Source organism: Schistocerca gregaria, chromosome 5 (assembly GCF_023897955.1).
Source record: "Schistocerca gregaria isolate iqSchGreg1 chromosome 5, iqSchGreg1.2, whole genome shotgun sequence".
Classification (NCBI taxonomy): domain Eukaryota; kingdom Metazoa; phylum Arthropoda; class Insecta; order Orthoptera; family Acrididae; genus Schistocerca; species Schistocerca gregaria.
The window spans coordinates 600,380,342-600,405,945 of record NC_064924.1 but is presented as its reverse complement, the minus strand read 5'-3'; the positions used below and the strand labels follow the sequence as shown (position 1 = coordinate 600,405,945).

Here is a 25,604-nt window from a genome sequence, read left to right as displayed (position 1 = left end):
CATAATCAGACGAAATTATCATTTGTGTCTAATATTGTTGTGGGAATAAATGTGAGTAAATGAAAGTGTGTAAGTGGAACAATCATCAGATTTAAATATTGCATTGTATACCGTCTAAAGTAACCTGCAAGATTTACACAAGCCAGTCGTGGGAAAATGATCCTAGGGAATTTACCCACTATGCTGATGACGTATGTCTAGGTGTGATTGCTATTGTAACAGAGCAGCCAGAAAGGCAGCTGGAGTAAAATCTGTATCTAAAGAATATTTCCCAAATTACTGCTGTTTCGTTTTTTAAACATTACTTTAACATTCATATGTCAGAATGACATAAATGCATCTGTGTATAAGGATTGTAAATAAAATACAAAGAAATAAAATAGAAACAAACTTCCTCTTTCCTGAAGAAGCAACCGTTTGTTGCGAAAGCCATAAATTGTGTGTGTGTGTGTTATTTTATTGTGCCTGTCTACCGGCGCTTTCCCACTTGGTAAGTCTTGGAATCTTTGTGTATAAGGATTGGTGCACGCCAGTTTTGGCGCGACTATGATCATGAGTGAGCATTCTGATTGGAAGCAAGTATGATCAGCCAATCAGAATTGAGATGGTTCCTGCTTATTACCTGATAGTTATACTGGCTGCAAGGAGAGGAAGTCGCTCGCTAGCTTTGAATGTGGATGGTCACGTTACTAGTGCGAGTCAAAATAAGGTGTAAAATGAAGAATGATTTGGCTTGTCACATCCAGATTGTGTGGCCTTAATAGCAGTTCCATTTACAGACAGTTTTGTGAAGTTTGGAAAATTTTGGAATTGTTTTGTTGGAAAGATATTCGAATGTGAAAATTTGGCCTTTATAGTATCCGCATGGCATGTTTCAGTATTCAACCACTGAGCAGTTTTGGCGAGCAATTTCTTTTTCAGAAATCCACAAGAAGGACCGAATTTAATAACTCAAAATAGTGGTGAAATTAATGGCTGAAAACATTTAATTCGGGTTGGGTTGGGACAGATTTCTGGCAGTTGCGCGTATGAATTGTGAACTGGAAGAAAATAGCCAATAGTTTAAATGTGGACTGAATATACTGTTTCTTTGGTTATAAGGACAAAATAAACATTTTTGTGTGGAAATTTCAGACATTATCTTCCAGAAGCTAATCCAGTTTATTACTGCCCGATAAAACTGAATGACAGTTTTTCTACAGATCTTTCTTTCATTACTAGAGTTGCGCACCCTCAGTAATTGTAGATATTAGATGGTGTTTATCAATGCTGCTTTTACTTCATCTTGCAAGTATCTACATTGCCGAATGAAGAGACATCGAGCAGACGCCATTCTGAGGTAGGTGAATTTTAATTTGCAGCCTGCACAGAGAGCAAAACTCCATCCCGCCACAGGTGGAATGCAACAGTGCACGCACTCGCGCGTGTGAAAATATTTCAATTCCTGCATACTCAAGACAGCAACAGAGATAAGTCCATTTAATTTTCACTAGCATGGTCAGAAGATAATTTTATTTCAGGTTTAGTTGTTAATAACTATGTTAAGTCAACAAGCACTAAAGGGGAACACTACATGCTTATGACATAGCTGTGTCTGATCACCATCTGCAAGGACATTGCTTCTGCAATACTGGTTATTAATTGTGCACAAAAACTGTGCCCTTAATTAAAAACTCTAAGTAGTCACAGATTGTCCTCACATTGAATATCCAGCTACCCTATCAAAAAACTTTAGAAGAGTTCGCCTGTATCTTGGAACATTTAAATTCAGAAGAATAAAGTCATACACAGTCAGAAACTAACTTGCCTATATGCATTTAAAAACTAGTCCAGTTTTCTTGATTCTTTCACGTGATGTGGTCCAACACCTCACATGCAGCTCTAGTATCACCAACTGGCAGCAATGCAGAGACAGGTATGTTTGAACTCCTCAAAGCTGGGGACATTTGGATACAGCAGAGGTCATCATCAAAGATCACAGCACTCGCGGCAGGTGACCCATAAAACTGGCAGTGGTGCAGGCTAAGACCAATTCTTTCTTTTCTCAGGAACTGTCATTTAGTGACATGTATAGTCACCTTTGACCACCCTGTTCTGGATTTTGAATATTGCTCAAGTAATGACTAGACTGTTTACACTGGTTCAAGGCGAATTTAGCTTCGATTACATGGGAGTCTGCCCCACAAATTTTAGTGAGTACCTTTTGTCGATCTTGATGACTGAGGGGGTTGAACTTTTTCCTGATTGCAATGAAGCTTGTTAACAGTACTCTTTCTCTACTTTTTTCTGGCTATCACGCAACAGTAAACTAATTCTCCAGATCTGATTCCTTCTGTCCATCATCGTATTAATATGGACAGTTCACGTATTTGGCACATAGTATTAGCACTGAGGATGTCTGGTTACATTGCAGAGAAGGTCCAAAGACTCTAATCTTGCGAGTTGATGAAGTTATGGTCTCTGCAGGGACCTGTGTGGACTGTACAGTACCAATACGATCTCTCAGATTACTGAAGCACTTAAACATGCACGTGAAAATAAAATAGCTGCCTCTAACTTGTGATGATGTTTTTGTCGCATTTGTCAACTGATTTGATGCAGCTCTTCATGCTATTCTGTCCTGAGGTAACCTCTCCATCACCGAATAACTACTGCTGCTTACATCCTGAATTTGCTTATGGTATTCATCTCTGTCTCCCTCTACAAATTTTACCCCCGACACTTCTCTCCAATACTAAACTGGTGATCCCTTGATTTGCACTTAGAATCACTGTAAATCTTGGGAGAGAGAAGTCAGTAAGTTCACAATTTTACATATTTTCATTTAATCATTACTGAGTGGAATAATGTTCTGAGGTAACTCTTCCTATAGAAAGGAAGCTTCATTGCGCAAAAACATCGTACACAAATTGTATTTGGTGCTCACCCACAATCATCTTGTGATGTTTTTAAGGAGTCGGGCATTCTGACTGCTGCTTCACAATATATCTATTCCCCCATGAAGTTAGTCATAAACAACCCACTACAGTTCAAAAGGAACAATGATGTACATAATTACAGTACCACAAGGAAAAATAACATTCATTACTCTACATTAACGTTTACTTTCTCATAAAAAGGGGTACACAATATTGCAACATACATTTTTAATAATTTAACCAGTGATATAAAATATCTGATGGGCAGCAAAGTAACATTTGAGGAACTGAGATAGTTTCCCCCAGACAACTCTTATTCTGCAGAAGAATTTCTATTACTGTAATGTGTGAAATGTGGTGGGTAGGACTTACTAATTCACACTTGTACATCTTTTTCTCTTTGGGAAAAAGAAATTTATAACTGTTCAGAATGCATCCATATGTACAAATTGAATGTAGAATGAATCATTCCACACCATTATGATCTATCGTGCAAAATGATCCACAGAACATGAATCTAACTTGCTCTCAGAACACTCCCTACAAATACTTTCAGAAAAGACTTCAACACTTCAATCTACACTCCTGGAAATTGAAATAAGAACACCGTGAATTCTTTGTCCCAGGAAGGGGAAACTTTATTGACACATTCCTGGGGTCAGATACATCACATGATCACACTGACAGAACCACAGGCACATAGACACAGGCAACAGAGCATGCACAATGTCGGCACTAGTACAGTGTATACCCACCTTTCGCAGCAATGCAGGCTGCTATTCTCCCATGGAGACGATCGTAGAGATGCTGGATGTAGTCCTGTGGAACGGCTTGCCATGCCATTTCCACCTGGCGCCTCAGTTGGACCAGCGTTCGTGCTGGACGTGCAGGCCGCGTGAGACGACGCTTCATCCAGTCCCAAACATGCTCAATGGGGGACAGATCCGGAGATCTTGCTGGCCAGGGTAGTTGACTTACACATTCTAGAGCTCGTTGGGTGGCACGGGATATATGCGGACGTGCATTGTCCTGTTGGAACAGCAAGTTCCCTTGCCGGTCTAGGAATGGTAGAACGATGGGTTCGATGACGGTTTGGATGTACCGTGCACTATTCAGTGTCCCCTCAACAATCACCAGAGGTGTACGGCCAGTGTAGGAGATCGCTCCCCACACCATGATGCCGGTGTTGGCCCTGTGTGCCTTGGTCGTATGCAGTCCTGATTGTGGCGCTCACCTGCACGGCGCCAAACACGCATACGACCATCATTGGCACCAAGGCAGAAGCGACTCTCATCGCTGAAGATGACACGTCTCCATTCGTCCCTCCACTCACGCCTGTTGCGACACCACTGGAGGCGGGCTGCACGATGTTGGGGCGTGAGCGGAAGATGGCCTAACGGTGTGCGGGACCGTAGCCCAGCTTCATGGAGACGGTTGCGAATGGTCCTCGCCGATACCCCAGGAGTAACAGTGTCCCTAATTTGCTGGGAAGTGGCGGTGCGGTCCCCTACAGCACTGCGTAGGATCCTACGGTCTTGGCGTGCATCCGTGCGTCGCTGCGGTCCGGTCCGAGGTCGACGGGCACGTGCACCTTCCGCCGACCACTGGCGACAACATCGATGTACTGTGGAGACCTCACGCCCCACGTGTTGAGCAATTCGGCGGTACGTCCACCCGGCCTCCCGCATGCCCACTATACGCCCTCGCTCAAAGTCCGTCAACTGCACATACGGTTCACGTCCACGCTGTCGCGGCATGCTACCAGTGTTAAAGACTGCGATGGAGCTCCGTATGCCACGGCAAACTGGCTGACACTGACGGCGGCGGTGCACAAATGCTGCGCAGCTAGCGCCATTCGACGGCCAACACCGCGGTTCCTGGTGTGTCCGCTGTGCCGTGCGTGTGATCATTGCTTGTACAGCCCTCTCGCAGTGTCCGGAGCAAGTATGGTGGGTCTGACACACCGGTGTCAATGTGTTCTTTTTTCCATTTCCAGGAGTGTATATTCAATGTAAACAAACTTCTTTTTTCAGAAGCAGTTTTCTTGCCCTTGCCATTCTATACTTCATATCCTCTAATTCGACCATCTTAAGTTATTTTACTGCCCAAATTGCAAAATTCATCATGTTTGTTTTGATGGTCATCTTGAACAGCAGCTGTTATTAATCATAATAAGCTTAAGACTGAGAAACCAATAAAAATGGACTCGTCTAATACTTTTAAGTGTGTCATTTCACAATATAATTCCAACAGCATTGCCCAATTTATTTTGGCTACATTACATTACCCTTGTTCTGGTTTTGTTAATGTTCATCTTTAATCTTCCTTTCAAAACACTGTCCATTCAGTTCAAATGCACTTCCAAGTCCTTTGCCATCTCTGCCAGAATCACAATGTCATTGTCAAACCACAGTTTTGTTTTTGCTTTTTTCTCCCTGAACTTAATTCCTTTTCCAAATATTGCTTTCTTTCACATATTGCTCAGTGTACAGATTGACTAACGTTAGGATAGGCTACAATCCTGTCTCACTCATTGCCACCCTTTCGTGCCCTTCTTCTCTTACTAGTGCTGTCTGGTTTATGTACGAGTTGTAAATATCCTTTTACACCCTCAGAATTTCTTAGAGTGTATTCCAGTCAACAAGGTCAAAAGCTTTCTCCAAGTCTACGAAACGTATAAATGTAGTTTTGCCTTTCCTTATACTATCATCAAAGAGAGGCCATAGTGTCAGTGTTTCTACATTTTCTGGAATCCAAACTGATCTTCCCCAAGGTTGGCTTGTACCAGTTATCCACTCTTGTTACGAATCTGTATTCGTATTGAACAACAGCTTATTAAACTGATAGTTTGGTTATGTTCACATCTATCAGCATCTGCTTTCTTTGGAATCTGAATTAATATGTTTTTCTTGAAGTCAGATTATTTTGCCTGTCTCATAGCTTTTACACCAGATGGAAGAATTTTGTCAAGACAAGCTCTGCCAAGGCTATCAGTAGTTCTGACAATAGTCATCTACTACTGGGACCTTATTTGGACTTACATCTTTCAGTGTTCTGTCAAATTATTCTCTCAGTACCACACCACCATTCATCACTATCACCATTACCATCACCATCCTCTTGTAACACATCAGTTAGGAGTAGGTTTATTTCATGTGACTGTATTTGCAATTTATGACGTGTATATTCTAAGCTGTTTGATTTTCTTGCCATAGAGCAAGGAGTTGAGAGATTTGTAACGTATATATGAAAAAAGCAAAAGAATAATTTGAAATTTTAAATTATTATAATATGAATATGTTTCTAAAAAGGAGTACATTTGTTAAAAGCTGGTTCAGGCTTAGGGCAATTTTATTTGTAAAATGTAAATGCTGTATGGAAGTCCCTCCACAACAGAAATGGCATGGCGTGAAGTAAAATGTGGGTTTAAAGGTCCAACTGAGTGGCTGCTTTGTGTGAACGACACGCAATATGTGGCTAGCCTTAGCACGGTACACCTCGACGGTGTTGAGAGAGGCAATTGCCAGCTGCATTATAAGGAATTAGCCTCTGATGAGGATCTGGCTATTATTTGGTATTCAAGTCCCAATAGAATGGCTCTAATATGTTTAAAATCCGATGCCAAGAAGAGAATTTAGAGAGCATTCGCACATCAAGAGCCATAACAACAGTTAGCCGCCATCGCACCTGCCACCAATCTTTGCCACTGCTTCACGAACTTCATCTATTCAGTTAAGTAATGCATGTGGGCATGGACCAATTAATTTGTGTGTCGTTTCAATAATAAACACACAAAACATCGATTCGTGTGTGGAACCAAATTTTCAATCCTGATCACGAACCTATGCTGAGTCCTCACCTAAGTGCTACTAAAACCCAGTATCCTGATTTAAATGAGCAATTCTTGCATTCACGTTTTTGAAAGTGATTTTTTTTTTTGTCTAAAGTTAGAGTAGTAGTAAAAGTTAAAGCTAAAACCACAAAAGTAAAGTTGGATAGGCTTCTGCTAAAGTATCCTTAGTTTATTATAAAATCTAGTTTTGTAGGATTACACTGCAAGATTGTGTAAATATTATTGCAAAGAATACCTGCTTCACAGGTAATTAAACTTCAAGTACATTTAAATCTTTAACGAACAGATTTACAATAGTATTGATAGAAGAAAAATTGTGCACACTTAACCCGTTCGCTGCCACTGTAACTGGCCTTGTGATGCCACGTAACTTTTCTTTTTTTAAATAGAATCTCAAAGTGTATTGATAAAACTAATGGATTTATTTTATACGTAAAAGATTAAATTTACTCTCATGAATCAAATTTTTTTGTGGCGCACTAAGCCATCAGTAGCATATCAGGCCACATTCTGTAGCGGGTGGCCATGGATGCGCTAGTGCATCACGTTTATTATTCCAGAAAATTGTCACCGTTTAGAGTATTACATTTTTATCTTATATTCAAAAATAAAACCAAACATCCTACTGACAAATGACATATTTATTGAACAAAAAATATAGCACAAACAGCATTCAAAAACAAACAAGATCTTGAAGAAATTTCTGAAATACAATGTATGTCAACTCTCAGATAAGATACAATCAAGAACTTTACCTATTACACTCAAACAAATAAAATAAATTAAGTTCAATAATAGTACCTACACATAACCTTCGAAAAATGAAAGAACAACAAAAGTGCTATCTGCCTTTAGAGGTGGTGAATAACAACAAGTCAAACAATACCCTGCTTTATTTGGGCCATCTGGGCATTCTTAAATCGTGTGTTCGTTGTCCTCAGCTGGCACATGACTGCACTTTTTTCTTGGTGTTGTTCTTTTCCAGTTGATTCCCGCTTTCCAAATGTTGGGGATTTCTGACTGGCCGTTCTGCCTGCTTTTGTGGCAATAGTACTCTTATAATACTGAGTCTTGATTCTTGGAGGGGCATCTTTGTGCCAGAATATTTATAGTGTAGGGCATGTGCGTTTTTCAGCATCATTTCCATAATGTGGATAAAAAGTTTCTTGTACCAGCGTATGGTTTTTCGTTCCGAGAGATAATATGATAACATCCGATCGTGCCGATCGACTCCCAACATAAATTTATTGTAGTTTACAATGGCCAAGGGCTTAGATTTCTTCTGCTTTCTTTTGTTTTCAGCCTCAACTATTTCATTTGTAAATGCATTAGAAGTGTAGCAAACCTCCCTCTTATCACGCCACTTACCTATCATAACTGCTTCTGCAAATCTGCCAACAGCTTCACCTTTTCGTAATTTTGTCTTCTGTATTTCCTTCGGTGTATCCTTCCCATTCGCCCTCAGAGTTCCCGTACAGCGAGTCGTCTTATCCAGAAGCAACGTCAATGTGAAGCTATTATAGTAATTGTCCACGTACACGTGGTGACCAGCATTCAATTTTTCATCCAGTAAATGATGAACAATTTTTTGCGCATGGCCTCTTCCTTCTAAATCATCCAGCATGCCAGTGTATACCGTGAATTTTAGGACCATTCCAGTGAGAGTTGTCTAAATATATAGCTTTATGCCACATTTTTGCTTTATAGTTTTGATGTATTGGTGGCAAAGTAATCTTCCACACCAAAGGATCACTGGTTCGTCCAGTGACAGTTCCCGTCCAGGATAGTACACTTGGCACATCCTTTCAGTGAAGAAATTTATAATTGGACATATTTTATACAACCTGTCAGATGGTTTTGGTTTGCCCTATTTCGGATTTTTAGAAAAATGCAATGCATGTAGCATTAGAAGAAAACTTTCATGAAATACTATGGGCAGTTCCTTTTTCCAATAGTCCTGGAACTTCCTCATCTTTACATTTCCCATGTGCAGGAAAACTCCCAAGAACACTGACAATTCACCAACCGTCACATCTTTCCAACAATTTATTCGTGATTGTTCTTTGGATCCCAACAAAAGCAATAATTAAATTGCATTTCGATTTGTTCCTTCTACAACTTTCAATAGAAATTTGTCCGTCTGCAAAAGATGAAAATAATCTAAGGGAGTGTTTCCTGTTGGTTGAATTAGCAGTCCCTCATTTTTTTAAGAACGGGCCATTTACCATTCCAATTCGCTCACTTTCCCATGCAACACTTACAAGCTACATTACCACTTGTTACCATTCCTTCTGCCCTTTCCCTGTCACTTGGATTCACAGCCATTTCTCCAGTCTTGTCTAAAGCAAACTCGGCTCTGTCAGACTCTTCACTGGATTCCCACCCGTCCTCCCCACTGGCCAATTCTGTTACTGAACCACTTTCTTCTCCCCACTGGCCAATTCCGTTACCGAATCACTTTCTTCTAATATTCGTAATAATTCCGCATCCGTTAGTTTTTGAACTTTTATTGTGTCCCATATTTTACATTTCTTAGGTTCTGAAGGGCCCACCGTGTCACTTTTTTTTCCATTTTCAGTCCCACAACTGAGAAAAACTGCAAAGAAAAAATGCGAACCACACCCATAAAAATTGAAAACTACATTCTTAGAGTGCCTGCACAACAGACCACACCGAATGGCTGTGCCCGGCTACACCATGGTGTCTCACAACAGCTGTGTGTCTCACTGCACAGGCGTGTCCACGGCATGTGCACCAGTATCGGCCGGGCACGCTATTGCATCGATGGCAGCGAACATGTTAAAGAAGGTATTTTTGGTACTCACCATGAAAATTTCCATTTTTTGAAGCTTATTAAGCCCAGTGTTTTATTTTATTGAATAGCAAAATAATTTATGAACTACTCGAAGTGAAGTGAAATGAGTGATTAGCTTTTAGAGTTAGTCTTTACTATTGTAATCATCAAAAGAGCTTTGACTAGTGAAAATAGACTAGTTTATGGGTCCCATTCGTAACCTCCACCTATTAAGAAAAAAAAAACTGAACTATTGCTGTTACTGAGGAAAACTGATATGTAGATGAGCTTAAACAGTGTACCTATGATGTTATTCATCTTTATTTGTGTTTTTCAGTCAAGATAGAAGCCCCTCATGTTCAAATTTAATTCTGCATTTCATGCAGTGACATTTCAATATTTGTCTAAGCAACGATCTTGACTGTGGCTGCAATTAGTATGAGCTTGGTGCAAATTTGCTCCCCATAATTTTGTATCCTGTTTGCTATTCAAATGGAAATCTCGACAAAAGTAATTTCAGTAACTAATATTCAATTTTCTCAAACATATTTTTCCAAATTAAAGTGCCTAATTGGGCTGGCGACCATTCATTCTTTTTTCCATTCATTTATGATTTTACCACTTTCATTAACTCCCCAGATTAAAGCATGTTTGGTTTTTCTGTTATTTCACCAAATCCAAAACTATAGTCTGACATCCTTGTCCATTACACACATGCGCAGTCGAACTTTCAAATCCTGTCTGGGTGTTTCAAGGCACATTAGTGTTATTCTCTTCCATTTCTATAGTAGTGCCTTTAAGTTTATTTTCCTTGTACAGTCCCTCTATTTACTCGTTTCACCTGTCCCTTGTTTTTCATTTGAATTCTTGATATTCGTACAGCTACTTCTCTTTTTTTCAAAGGCATCTAATTTTCCTGTAAGCGGCATGCATCCTTCCTCTTGTTAAATGTGCTTCTAAATCCTTATATTTATCTTCCAGCCATTCCTGCTTAACCATTTTGCACTTCCTGTCAATCTCATTTTTTACACATTTCTATTCCTTTTCGCCTGCTGTGTTTGCTAACTTGTATTTAGTTTATTCTAAGTGTCATGATTTTTGAGTCACGTCATATGAAACTTTTTAAAGATTTTGATTCCTTGCTCACACTGTTTTGCATTCCCTCCGAGTTCTGATATGAAAACTTTTGTGTAAGATGTCTCAGACACTGTACGATTACCAGACTAATGTTTTTTATTTGAAAGTGTCATCTTTCCATAACAAAATGTTAAGTGAAATAGTGTGAGGAATTTAAACTCTACTGTAGAACTACAAGAGAACTTTACATGGTGACAGGTTTGCTAAACTCTTGTTATGGTACTAAAACTAGATTCACTAATTTTGATGCACTAAAAATTTTTCAGTAAGGCCATCATGCCACTGCCCAAACATTATGTAAATACTGTGGTGTTACCCTCTGTGCTTGGCACTTCAGCATCAGTAGTATATAATATGCAAAGAATTAAAAGTATTTACGCTGTAATTTTAAGATAGTATGCTATAGATTGGTGCTATCTAGAGCCTAACCATGTTTTTCTTTAACTCCTCTTGGTTGCCTATAATTTTTAAATGGTTTGTTGTTACTGTGAAATGTGCTGAAGACTGTTCTGTTCACATTTTACAATTTCCAATTTCCATCAATGGAATAAGATATTACCGGTTCTTATACCAGTATTATTTATTGTACAATTTAAACACTACATGTATTAGGCCAGGGCTTCCCAACTTTTCAGCTGGTGGACCCCTTCTTTAGTCGAAAATTCATGGTGGACCCCTTGTCAGTCAAGAGCAGAGTAACTTTATATTTTAGAGGGAAACCCATGGGAACAAAGCTTCTTAACCGAAATTCCATGTTCCCAATGACCAGCCCTCCCCAAAGCATCAATAGCCTTTGGTTTAGAGATGAATGAAAACAACTTGAAGGTCAAAAATCGACTTATGAAATAGATAGTGCACTGACAAAGCAAGTTTAACATTTAATGATGCCTGGGACCGCATACGTACCAGCGAGCACTGTGATTGGTCGACAAAGCTCGCTCCGCGCATGCGTAAAATGTTTCAGCGCATCTACCGCCATGAGTTGGCACACAAACGACCCCTGTATTGTTGGGAAACAGTCGATCAGAGAAGCCGCATTCTCCGGCACTAAACTGTGTATGCGTTATCACTTAGGAACCACAAAAGCTGCTTGGGAATGCGACCTGAAGTAAAAGTACACATTTTTCACACGAAAAAAAAATAGTGATGAATTTGAATTTCACATTTTTATTCAATAATTTTAGTCATTATTTTACAAAATTCGGTGAAGGGTGACCGCGGTCCCCTAGAAAGAGGCGGCGGACCCCTAAAGGGTCTGCGGACCATACGCTGGGAAGCCCTGAATTAGGCAATAAACACACATTTAAAACCCTGAATTTTTTACTCATTTTATGTAACACTATATTCCATGCCAATACATATGTAAAATAATCATCATATTTGGAAACCATTAGGAAACCTTATATGCAAAACTTAATGTGGGGAGGAGAAAGAAGGCATAGTGCAATTACTTTTCCCTAAAATTTTGTCAAGAACTTCTTTTTCCACCTCACGTAATTTGTTGTGCATATCTGCAAGCTTCTTTCTTGCTTCGAAAAAGTCAGGAGGAAGCCCCTTGTATTTTTTCAACTCTGTCTGACATTCTACAATTTGTTTTTTCATCATATCAACATTTTTGAGTTTGTCAAGAACTCTTCTGTGCACTGGACAGTCTGTCACATTCAAAGCATTCAACTGCATCTGAAACAAAGTTACAGAATTGCTTTTATTTTATAATAGATACAGTAGTAGGAAGAAATTTCTGGGAATGTTCATTCACAGCACAGCACTGTACGGGTGGGGGAACTGAAAAGTGTTGGTACCCAATAGCAAGGTCATAAGCACCCCTACATTTATAGGAAAAAAAAAATTAATGTGGAGATGAACCCAAAAGTGTTGTACACACATGCACTCTAAATAATCTCACAGTCACTCTGTATCACATGCACTAAAACCAATTAGGAGAGAAGAGAGTAACGCAGAGGAGGAGATCGTTGACAGTGGACCAAAATCTTCAGAATGCACACAGATGGATCACTCAGGTGATGGTCCGCCCATCCTTGGACCTTATCACAGTGTTTGAAACATAGCCAGCTGGCTCAAATGCATCCAGTTAGCCCCACTGACCATCCACTTTGGGGGCTTAACTTCAGGTGGTGAGCCATTTAGTATGTGAAGGCAGATTGAGAAGTGGTCACTGGAATGAACGTCTTCAATGATCTCCCACTGAACAGTCGGCAAATGCGGGAGAACAAAAGAGGTCAATGGCTGAGAATGATTCAGAAGCAGTAGAGAAATGTGTGCGAGTAGCCATGTTGAGGATGCACAGCTCATGAGATGTCATGAGGCCCTCCAAAACCTGACCCCAAGAGCGAGTATTGGTAGAGCCCCCACAAGACACGATGGGCACTGAAGTCTCCCAGGAGGAAGAATGGTTGTGGGAGTTGTGCCGTAAGATCCGTGAAAGCCTCAGAGTCTAGTGCATCTTGGACAGGTAAATATATTGAACAAACAGCGATTCTTCAACACACACGAATTTGAACTGCAACAGCTTGCAGGTTAGTAGCCAAAGAGAGGGCAGAGGAGTGGTGCACATTAGTGACATACACTAATACCTCCCTTGACCCTTTCCCCTCATAGGTCATCCTTGCAGTATAGCACTGTTGCACAGACACATCTGTATCTTTAAAATGTGTTTCTTGTAAACAAAAGCACAAGGGACCTGCCTGTGCTACGAGTTACAGTTCCACTGTATTATGGAAGCCACGTCATCAGTGCAGTTTTAATTTACCCTATCTTTTCACCGGGGAGGTGAAGCACTTTAAAAGTGAGGGAGTGGAGGGGCTGCCTGGGTCCAAGACATCTAAACTCCATGATATACTCCTCATCAGTCAGATGGGAAAGAAATATCTCTTAAAGACACCCTGAACAGCTATTGACCCGAATGTCTTGAGCCTTTCCCTGCACCCTGTCCCTTTGAGGATGAGGAGGAAAGAGGGTATTTAGAGGCACTCCTTTCCATGTACCTTCTAGATACTGAGGAAATAATGTTGGTCTTTCCCGGTGCAGTTGCCTGGATTGCTTTGTCCTTACTCCTTATCCCGTGACATGTACACATTCAAGTACGGGTGCTTGTGGTGGCCATAGGCATACTAGGCATCTGTGTCTAGGCATCCCCCTTGGGAATATGTTTCTGTGCTATGGAAGAATATGAGGTGGCAAGGACAGGGGGGTTTCCATTGCCTTATATTCTTTTATGGCTCGGCATAGGGGATCTGCTTGGTCACTTTTATCTCCTACATTTTGCGTTCTTCAGAAAAAACAGGGTAGTCGCTGTTCCAGACTGGGTGGTTCCCAAAGCAGTTTATGCAAATCACTTCACCTCCACAACTCATGGTTGTACAGCCGAAATGCTTGCATTTACAACACCACATAGGGTTTGGAATGTAAGGTCAAACATTAAGTCGAAGGAACCCCACCGTAAGATGGTCAGGCGGTGTAGGAGAATTGAATGTGACAATGAAAGAAGCAGTCTTTTCAATTGCTCCATTATTCCAGCATGTTCATTGCTCCACATCGACTATTCCCTAGGATGCCCATTCTTGCTTCAGTTCTACTACGGCCATGTCCATGATATCTCAGGATGTGACAACGCCCTTACTGCAGTTGAGAGATGTGTGCATCTTCAACAATGATATAATCGTCCAGTTTCTGCGATTTCTTAAGGTCTACTTGCTATGACCTCTTAGCTTCGACAACCAGTGAGCCATTGCGCAATTGTTTTATAGATTTTAATGTTCCAGCAAGACCTTCCAAACCCTTATGGATATAAAAGGGGGACACTTTCAAATGTCCCCTCCTTCCTCTTTATCACCAGAAACACACTGTTATTCCCGGCTCCATGAGCACTACTACTACAGTCAAAAGAATACTTATTTCCCACTGGGACGAGAAGATTATGATTTCGAGGGTTCCATCTTGATCCCAAGAGCAGCTAGTTTAGTAAGGGTCCACTCCGACAGACCCACATGCCCGAGTAAGCCTTATACAACTGAGGTGCGGCAGGTTCTCCATAGGTTGCCTGCTAATGACTGTTTCACCTCAACAGCCATGGATCCCATCAGTGCACAGCACACCTAGAAATTGAGGGTTTTTTTGCAGAGGTTTATGCCATCCTCGCAATCCAGGTGGTCAAGCCAAGATCCCCATACCCTGAGACACACAATGTTCCACTGTCACGCCACGCAGTGGTTGCTGAAGCATGCCCAGAGCTTACGGTGACGGGATTGGCGATGCTTACCAGTCCCCAGCTCAGGAACCACGGGGTTGCCAAGCCTGTACCCAACAAATCAATGCTGAACCCCTGGGGGCTTAATGGTACGAGAGGGACCTATTGAGAGTAAAAAACCATAAGCAAAGACAGGGGTTGGAATATGTCCAACAAATAAATGAGGACACTTGGTGCAAACGCTATCAGCAATAAGACAGATTATCCCGGAGATAGGAAGAGAATATCTCTAAGTAGATTTTGAAGTTTATAGCAGAAATGTGCACATAACTACCAAGTTACAATGAAACAAGGAGGACTGCGGCAAAAGTCATGTATATTCTGATACTCTACATGTAATATTTACTTTTTCTCTGCAAATGTAACAACTAAATTTCACTCAGCAAATCACTATACAAGGCATGGCACAGGCACTTCTTCCAACATGGTCACTCATTGTACTACTGTGTTCGCATGTAAAGTGAGCAATAAAAATGACAATGCCTGAGTAGGCATTGTAATCCTCCTCACCTCCTACCAGATAATCCCGTTTAATTTCTATAAGAATTTAAGAAATTTTGTATGCATTACATGTAGTATTACTTTCCTGGTAACAGGTCTCTGAATTCCTTTGACTACTACTGTCAGGACTAATTGATAAGGACTCTACATTCTGGAATAATATTGTAAAATAAGTTACATTAATGAGTTATGTGATTTCTTTACAGATGCACTGCAGTCTTCACAACAAATCTAAATATTCATATTACCTTCCTCACTGCCAGTTCTATACCTACCATTTCATATGACTCCACAGTATAATCACTAAATACTTGAATGAAAGGTGAATTTGGCTGCAATAATCCAACAGATTATAGTCTGCTACAGACAACAGGTTCTCTAGCAAACAATCTGAGAGTTGCTGGTACTTTCTCCAGATCCTCTTCTTTCATATGTTTGCTTAAGTTTAAAATCCCCCACCCCCACCCCAATTTGTTGTCCCACTAAGTCCTACATCAATTCTGTAAGTTTACTGTATTAGTTTATGTGCAAGTCTGATCAGTACTCAATGATCTAACTCTACAGTAGCTGTGTCCTTAATGCCAGTCACGTTACAACACTAAACATGTTTCATGTTAATCTTTTCCACCCCAAAGAAGAATACATATTCTAAAGTTCATTGTAATAATATATTTTAACAGTTACAAATAAATAAAAAGCATATTACAGATTAACAGCTCACCTGCAGTTCATGAAGTTCACTCTTGCATTTCTCTATTTCAGATGACATTTCTGTTGATTCAGTCTTTTTTTTGTCCACTTCTTTAAGCAATATATCTAAATGTTGCTCTTCCTTTGTTCTTTGGCTGCATTTACAAGAGTTTAAGTGACAGCAGAGGAACAGTTCAGTTCAGGCATATTAGCACTATATTAATGGAACATAATACATATTCAACACAGCAACAACAACACGAAAACACAACAAAGAATTTACTATTCATAATTTATGAGTTTTCACTACTACATTATTGTGCTACAGCCTTTATTATGCTTCATCAGCATAGTGGAAAATGCACATTTAAAGAAGAGTCAGCCAAGTGGATTCCATATTATCTAAAGTATTCTCATATCTGTAAACTGGGGAGACAACAACAGCTGGTTAATGATATACAAAGTGAAGCAGAACTATACTGACAAACTTCCAGAGTTCGTTCACAGACATCTCTAGTATCTTTGTGTAAGGGACTCGGGGTCTCCAGCAGCTATTACAGAGTTACTGAATTTCATAAGGATACAGGGTACTCGTCACACTTCAAGAAGAATATAATAATTCCAATCCCAAAGAAAGCAGGTATTGACAGATGCGATAATTACCGGACGATGTTCCTAGCATTTGTAGACTTAGATAAGGTTTTGACAATGTTGACTGGAATACTCTCTTTCAAATACTAAAGGTGGCAGGGGTAAAATACAGGTAGTGAAAGGCTATTTACAATTTGTACAGAAACCAGATGGCAGTTATAAGAATCGAGGGACACAAAAGGGAAACAGTGGTTGGGAAGGGAGTGAGACAGAGTTGTAGCCTCTCCCCAATGCTATTCAATCTATATATTGAGCAAGCAGTAAAGGAAACAAAAGAAAAATTCGGAGCAGGTATAAAAATCCATGGAGAAGAAATAAAAACTTTCAGGTTCACCGATGACATTGTAATTCTGTCAGAGACAGCAAAATACTTGGAAGAGCAGTCGAACGGAATGGACAGTGTCTTGAGAGGAGGATATAAGATGAACATCAACAAAAGCAAAACGAGGATAATGGAGTGTAGTCGAATTAAGTCAGGTGATGCTGAAGGAATTAGATTAGGAAATGAGACACTTAAAGCAGTAAAGGTGTTTTGCTATTTGGGGAGCAAAATGACTGATGATGGTCAAAGTAGAGAGGATATAAAATGATGGCACAGATGCTGCTGTTTAACTCCAGTGTCTTAGCGGGAACCTTTGCCGTTTTATTCATGTACGTTTCAATGTTACGCACTCCCCAGTGTCAAATACATCAAAAAGGAAATCCTAAAAACTAACAGTGAAGACACATTATTGGCTTTTCATATTTAAAGCAATTGAGGATGGCAAATGGATGAAAGGAAAATAAATGAACAGAAGAGAAAAATTAGTTGAAGTGTATTTGGTGAACAAAGTAAGACAGTTGGGGAGATAAAAAGCTAATTGTGGCACTACATTTGATACCAGTAAAAGAGAGAAAAATAGCAGGAAAAACATGATCTGGAGGAAAAAGGAAGCCACATGGTAGAATTTTGGTGAGGGAGACCAAACAGTGAAATCATTGGTTTCATGATCTAAGATGACAGAACTAACAGAGAAGCAACAAAAACAGCAATGTCTGGTAAATGTGAAAGGAAAATGGGCAAACAAAGAGGCAAAAGGAATATCAAGGTGGCAGGAAGAGAAGAGAATGGGAGAGGTGGGGGGAGGGGATACAACAAGAGCAAGTGGTGCCCAAAGGCACTAAACACAATGGGGCACCAGCACTGCTGCTGACCCATTCCAATCTCCACACAACATGAACGATCACAACACAATGGGGCGACACAGAGGAAGACAAGAAAGGGGGAGGGGGGCAGGGGGAATGGCATGAGGGACCACACAGAAATAGGAAAAACCTTGACAGCATAGAGGTGAGGCTGAAGGCTTCCCAAACTAGCGCCAATGTTAACCAAGCGACTCCAATTCTGGAAGGAAATTCAGTACTTAAATCTAGGAGGACAAAGCACTTTCACAAAAAAAACGAGAAAGGATGTAATCGTTTGAGGCTCATCTGCTAACACACGGGACAAGAAGCATGAAGGGCAGTTTCAGTGAAAGTCGAAGACTGCAGAGGATTTTAGATTTCCACCAAAAGATTTCCTCCGAGATTCGGCCCACGACTGGGCGAACAGGAATTTGACATGAAGTCACAAACAAGCACCTCAGAATGGCGGTAAGTGACCACCCACTCAGCCTGATGATCGGAAAGCTCATTACCCTAGATACCCTTTGGGTCAAGAACCTAAAGGAAATCAACCAAACACGTAGCTCGGTCAAGATCAGCCAGAAGGTCGTGGAGGGCAGATACTGAGAGATGACAGGAAAAATACCGGGTGATAGCCTGAAGACGACTCATTGAGTCCTCACATAAGGAAACTGAGGACCATTTAATAAAGTAGTGGGCCCAATATGTGGCAATCAGTTCCGCAGTAAACATATCTTACATGACAGGTAAGAGATTGTGTTCCTTGTTAAAAGGAGACATGTTTTGACAAAGCAAAGTCAAGGATCCATTTTGGGTTTTCAGCCCATGATTGTACGGGTGACTTTGGTGCTCAGTGGTGTGGAAAGGATGAACTAAATGAAAAGACAGCAGTCCCAGACAGGGTGTGTGGTATACCTATGTAGCTGTGCCATGTCTGGCAATGTCAAAATTTTGAGAGTGCTAAGTGCTTATTTGAGTGATAGTTGGTGTGGCAGTGGCATTTGTGTCAAAGTCAGAGTCATCTCCAGAAATTGCGGTTTTCGGAAAACAAGAATATCTAACCCACCAACAAGCAACAGTACCTCCATTATGACAGCTGCCACCCTTCCCTACAGCCTAGGCCTTCGTGGCAAACTAATCTGCTCCAGTCCTGAATCCCTCGACCATTACACCAACAACCTGAAAACAGCTTTCGCATCCCACAACTACCCTCCCAACCTGGTAAAGAAGCAGATAACCAGAGCCACTTCCTCATCCCCTCAAACCCAGAACCTCTCACAGAAGAACCCCAAAAGTGCCCTACTTGTGACAGAATACTTCCCGGGACTGGATCAGACCTTGAATGTGGCTCTCCAGCAGGGATACGACTTCCTAAAATCCTGCCCCGAAATGAGATCCATCCTTCATGAAATCCACCCCACTCCACCAAGAGTGTCTTTCCGCCGTCCACCTAACCTTCGTAACCTCTTGGTTCATCCCTATGAAATCCCCAAACCACCTTCCCTACCCTCTGGCTCCTACCCTTGCAACCGCCCCCGGTGTAAAACCTGTCCTATGCACCCTCCCACCACCACCTACTCCAGTCCTGTAACCCGGAAGTTGTACACGATCAAAGGCAGTGCCAGGTGTGAAAGCACCGACGTGATTTACCAACTGACCTGCCTACACTGTGACGCTTTCTATGTGGGAATGACCAGCAACAAACTGTCCATTCGCGTGAATGGACACAGGCAGACAGTGTTTGTTGGTAATGAGGATCACCCTGTGGCTAAACATGCCTTGATGCACGGCCAGCACATCTTGGCACAGTGTTACACCGTCCGAGTTATCTGGATACTTCCCACCAACACCAACCTATCCGAACTCCGGAGATGGGAACTCGCCCTTCAGTATATCCTCTCTTCTCGATATCCACCAGGCCTCAACCTCTGCTAATTTCAAGTTGCTGCCGCTCATACCTCACCTGTCTTTCAACAACTTCTTTGCCTCTGTACTTCCGCCTCGACTGACATCTCTGCCCTTACTCTTTGCCTTTAAATATGTCTGCTTGTGTCTGTGTATATGCGGATGGATATGTGTGTGTGTGTGTGTGTGTGTGTGCGCGCGCGAGTGTACACCTGTCCTTTTTTCCCCCTAAGGGAAGTCTTTGCGCTCCCGGGACTGGAATGACTCCTTACCCTCTCCCTTAAAACCCACATCTTTTCGTCTTTCCCTCTCCTTCCTGAAGAAGCAACCATCGGTTGCGAAAGCTAGTAATTCTGTGTGTGTGTTTGTGTGTGTGTGTTTTGTTCATGTGCCTGTCTGCCGGCGCTTTCCCGCTTGGTAAGTCTTGGAATCTTTGTTTTTAATATATTTTTCCCATGTGGAAGTTTCTTTCTATTTTATTTACAACATTAATGTAAGATGGAATTTCGAACTCGTGCAGCTTCAAGGAAAGTGGGCACTGTAAGCAGGTTGCAGTAATAGGTTAATTCCATCTCACTGAGGATGTGAAGGTCCTTGCCAATTATTCTGCAATCAAAGTACACCACCACACCACCTACAATAAACAAGCAGACTTTTTATTAAATCTCAGCAATCAGAAATATAATGAATATCACAGCCATAAAAGTCATATTTAATTACTGAACAGATACAATTATTTAAAGCTGTCAGTTAAAGTCATTACAAGTTTAGACAGTGTAACTGTTGATATGAACCGTGACAACCTAGCATCTTAGCGAAGTTCAAGATTTGGTTGACTATAAAACAGTGGCAACAATTTTCAAAACTTCTGAAGAAAGAAAGATTTATTAGGCTGATGCCTAGTCTGCACTATAAAATTATAATTCCAGACCATAAATTAAGCTATCTACATCTCACCTCTTTGGCTGGCCCCCAACTAAGAACATAGTACTAGAATCAGAAAACAATGAGAATTTGTATAATTTGGAGCACATATTCAAATAAATGTATCCCTTTGAAATGCAACTAATTCATTTCCAATGGATGACTAATAACCATATGAAGAACATACACCTTTCAGCAATAACTCCATAAGCTGGGGTTAAACTCCTAATTACATTTACCAATCAGTTATTGAAATGTGGCGTTAATTATCGATGCAAAAGATGACTGATTAACAATTACGAAAGTTCAGAATTAAAACTGGACAGTTAAAACTTAGGTGCAATGTGTACAAAGTGGGGGTAGCCCCACTTATCAAATGACAATGGCTAAAAACGCAGTGCCCAATACGCAGCCCACTTAAAATGACCTCCTCCTGGTAGGAGGGCTGAGAGGAGGTCGTCCAAGCCCCTGGGAGGGGCTTAATAGGCCAAAGCTTATTCCTGTGAAGCGAGGACCATTGGCGATGCTAAAGGGACACCACCTCCTAACAGACAGCAACACAGAGATCATCTGAAGGAATATAGGAACTAGCGGGCTGAGATACGAGGACAGCAGTGTCAGCAGCCTCATTCCCCGGCAAGCCGACATGACCAGGAACCCACAAACATCACACTTGCTCCACCAAGAGTGAGCAAGTAACAGTGTTCCTGGATCCACTGCACTAAGGGATGGGCAGTGTACAGTGCACATAGACTTTGAAGGGCATTGATTGAGTCTGAGCAGAGGACACAATTGAAAAGTCCATGTCACCAGATGTACAACCATGGCCCGATATGGGGCGAAGAGCTCGGCTGTAAATACTGAGCAGTGTGCCGGAAGCCGATATCTAAAGTCACTGGTGCCAATGATGACAACACACAAACAAACAAACAAACAAACAAACACACAAACAAACACACAAACAAACAAACACACACAAACACACACAAACACACACAAACACACAAAAACACACACACAAAAACACACACACAAAAACACACACACAAAAACACACACACAAAAACAAACACACAAAAACAAACACACACACACACACACACACACACACACACACACACACACACACACACACACACACACACACAAACAAACAAACAAACAAACAAACAAACAAACACACACAAACAAACACACACACACAAACACACACACAAACACACACAAACACACACACAAACACACACACACACACACACACACACACACACACACACACACACACACACACAAACAAACAAACACAAACAAACAAACACACACACACAAACACACACACACAAACACACACACACAAACACACACACAAACACACACACAAACACACACACAAACACACACACAAACACACACACAAACACACACACAAACACACACACAAACACACACACACAAACACACACACACAAACACACACACACAAACACACACACACACACACACACACACACACAGTCAGTCCGAGAGCCATCAGTGTATACAAAAATACTATTGCAAAGGTCCATGTGAAGGTTGTGAAAATGAACACAATAGACCGACACTGGAGTAGTGTCCTTAGGAAGCACATGAAGGCCAAGGTTAACATGGGCTGTCTCATGAAGTCAAGGTGTTAAAGGGTTCACACCCACCAGGGAAGCAGCAGGTAGTGTGAAGCTGAGCTGCCATATCAAGTGCTGAAAGCAGACTCCAGGAGGTAACAGACAAGAGGGACGCGCCCCATACTGGTGATCAAAGGAATCATTGAAGGAGGTATAGGAGACTAACAGCACACATACCTGCTGAGAAGGAAGTCACAACAGTAGGACAGTGGTAGTTCAGCAGCTCCAGCAGACACTCAACTGGGCTAGTGTAAAAGGTTCCTGTGGCCAAACAGATGCCACGATGGTGGACAGTGTTGATACAGCATAAGATGGATGGAAATGCAGACACACAAAGCGGCCATATTCTAGTTTCCAACAGACAATGGACTGTCACCAATGGAGCAGGGTAGTTCGATCAGCACCCTACGAAGTACCATTGAGGGCACTTAGGACATTGAGGAATCGCGTGCAGCGGGCCGCCAGGTAAGGCACATGGGAGGACCAAGATTGTTTCCTATCAAGCATGAGGTGCAGGAACTTCGTAGTGTCAATGAATGGAAGGGCAACAGGCTCGAGATATAAAATGGTGGGATAAACCAATTGCACTGCCAGAAATTTATACAGACGGTTTTGCCAGTGGAAATACTAAAGCCACTGTCGGAGTAGAGACAATTATGACACCACTTAAGAAGCTGTTCAGTGAGATAAGTCCGTGGAGAACTGCAATAGATGGTAAAATTGCCAACAAAAAGGGAGCTGGAGATGCCCACTGGGAGATGGGCCATTATAGGGTTAATGGCGGTAGCAAAGAGAACAACGCTCAGGATGGAACCCTGAGGTACACTGTGTTCCTGGACAAAGATGTCCTGTCCAACAAGGCAGAACCGATATTCACCTTGAAAACTATCATTTAAAAATGCCTTAAAGAAACAGGTGTAAATATTACAGTGGATACCAGTTCTCCAGCAGGTGTCATAAGCATTCTCCAAATCGAAAAATACGGCCACCGTCTGGGATTTCTGCAGAAAACCCTTCATGATATGGGCGGACAAAGCAACAAGATAGTCAACTGCACATTGCCGCACTCTTAATCCATATTGTGCATTCGTCAGTAAATTACGAGACTCGAGCCACCATACCAGCAAGGCATGAATCATACATAACATCACCTTGCAAACGAAGCTGGTGAGAGAGATTGGGGTGGTAGCTAGAAAGTAGTTTTTGTCCTTACTGGCGTTAGATATGGGTATGACAGTGGCTTCACACTAAAGTCCGGGAAATGTGCCCTCTGCCCATATGCGGTTGTACATGTTCAGCAGAAAGGGCTTGCACCCAAGAGAAAGGTGCTGCAACATCTAAAATGTTGACACTGCCTGAACCTGGGGTGGAGGATCGGGACGAACTGAGAGCACACTCTAGCTCCCTCATAACAAAGGCGGCATTGTGGCACTCGCAATTCTAAAAAGAGAAGGGTATCGCAGAAGTCGCCCCCTCTCATTTTTGATGGAAGAAGGCAGGGTGATGATGGGAGGAGCTCTAAACTTCCTAAAATGCGGCCCCAGGTGTTCGAGATTGCAATAGGGTCGTCGATGACACCGTCTGCTACTGTCAGGCCGCAAATTGCCGAATGGATCTTTGTACCAGAGAGCCATCTGAGGTTGGCCCACATCACAGAGGAAGGGGTGGAACTGTTAAAAAACTAGTGAATGAAATCCAGCTAGCTTTTTTGTTATCCTGAAGAACATGACGACACTTTGCATGCATCTGTTTATAATGAATGTGGCTCGCCATAGTAGAATGGCCATTAAAAATGCAGAGTGCATGTCTCCGGGTGTGAATTCTGGTGTGACATGCCACAGTCCACCAAGGAACTGGGACACAGCATGGTAAAAAGAAAGTGCAATGAATGGAATGTTCCCAGCAATAAGGATGTTTATGAGATATTCCACCTGGTCATCACAACTGAGTAAATCTTTTTCTTTGTAGGTAAACAGGGAGGAGTGAAGCTCCCAGTCAGCCTTAGTAAGCTGCCATTTGTGTGTGCACGCAGGTGGAGTGGGAATCAGCAAACTGATGGCACATGGGAAATGGTCGTTCGAGTAGGCATCAGAAAGAACAGACCCCTCAAGACGATGGGCAAGCTGGCCAGTGCAAAGGGATAGGTCGAAATAGGAATAGTGTGCAAGGCGTCTGAAAGGAAAATGAGTTGATTAAAAAGATCAGCCAAGATTGCACCTCTGACAGGTTCTGGGAAAATCCCAAAGGGGAAGATGCACATTAAAGTCACCGAGTAGCAGAAATGAGGGAGGTAGCTGCCCAATAAGCTGAAGGAAGTCTGCCCTGGTGACATCGAATGATAGAGGGACATAAATGGTACAGAGGAGGAACTTCAGATGACTAAGAAAAAGCAAACTACAACAGCTGGAAGATGGGTAGTCAGGGAGATGGGTTGACTATGAATGTCACCCCGTATGAGCAGCATGACGCCCCAGGAGAGGGAATGCTGCCTTCAAGGGAAACCGGGAATAAATGTGAAAGCACAAAGCATTCATGAGAGCACTATTTCGTTTGCTGAAGACAGAGTACAAAGGGACACTGTGATGCTAAAGGCAGCCGTAAATCCTCTTTGTGGGACCAAACACTGCGAATGTTCCATTGGAGGAGAGTCATTATGAGATGTAGATAGGTCACTTTGGTGGCTGCCAAGTACAGCCTGTGTAGAGTCACTGCTACAGGGCACAGACCTAGAAGGATCCTGCTCCAGGGGGTCCACAAAAGCACTGGCTTGCTTGTGCTGTCTGTATAGTCCAAAACTAAAAAACCAGTTGGTGGTGCACACCGGCGACACACAGGCTGGCCAGGTTAAGGAATCACATGGCAACATTGTCAAATAGAGTCTTCGAGTCGACGAAGGGAAGACCATTTGCCTTTGGTGGACTTCGAGCCTTTCTGATTAGAGTGCGACTCAGGTGTTGTATGGCTGGAGGGACGTAGGACGTCTTCACATGAGTATTACTACTGTCCTTTCCAGCCTACAGGTTTTGTAGCTGGTGGCTTTGCCCTTGAGTTGAGAGTTTGACGACTTGTTGCACAGCTGGGCGGGCGGATGGCAATGCTACCTTGACAATGGGCAATTTCATAACCTCAGAGCTGAATTGGA

The 25,604-nt window shown here is 41.9% G+C and overlaps 1 protein-coding gene across 1 annotated transcript in view; it reads right to left on the bottom strand.

The window, feature by feature from the left end:
- Positions 1-11,849: 11,849 nt before the first annotated feature.
- Positions 11,850-25,604, bottom strand: part of LOC126272488 (chromosome partition protein Smc-like) — a 52,976-nt gene continuing 39,221 nt past the window's right edge. The window contains exons 6-7 of the mRNA XM_049975375.1: positions 16,192-16,315; positions 11,850-12,382 (exon numbers count right to left, since the gene is read on the bottom strand). Coding sequence (XP_049831332.1) covers positions 12,116-12,382; positions 16,192-16,315 — 391 coding nt within the window. The 3' untranslated portion in view covers positions 11,850-12,115. The remainder of the gene's footprint in view (positions 12,383-16,191; positions 16,316-25,604) is intronic.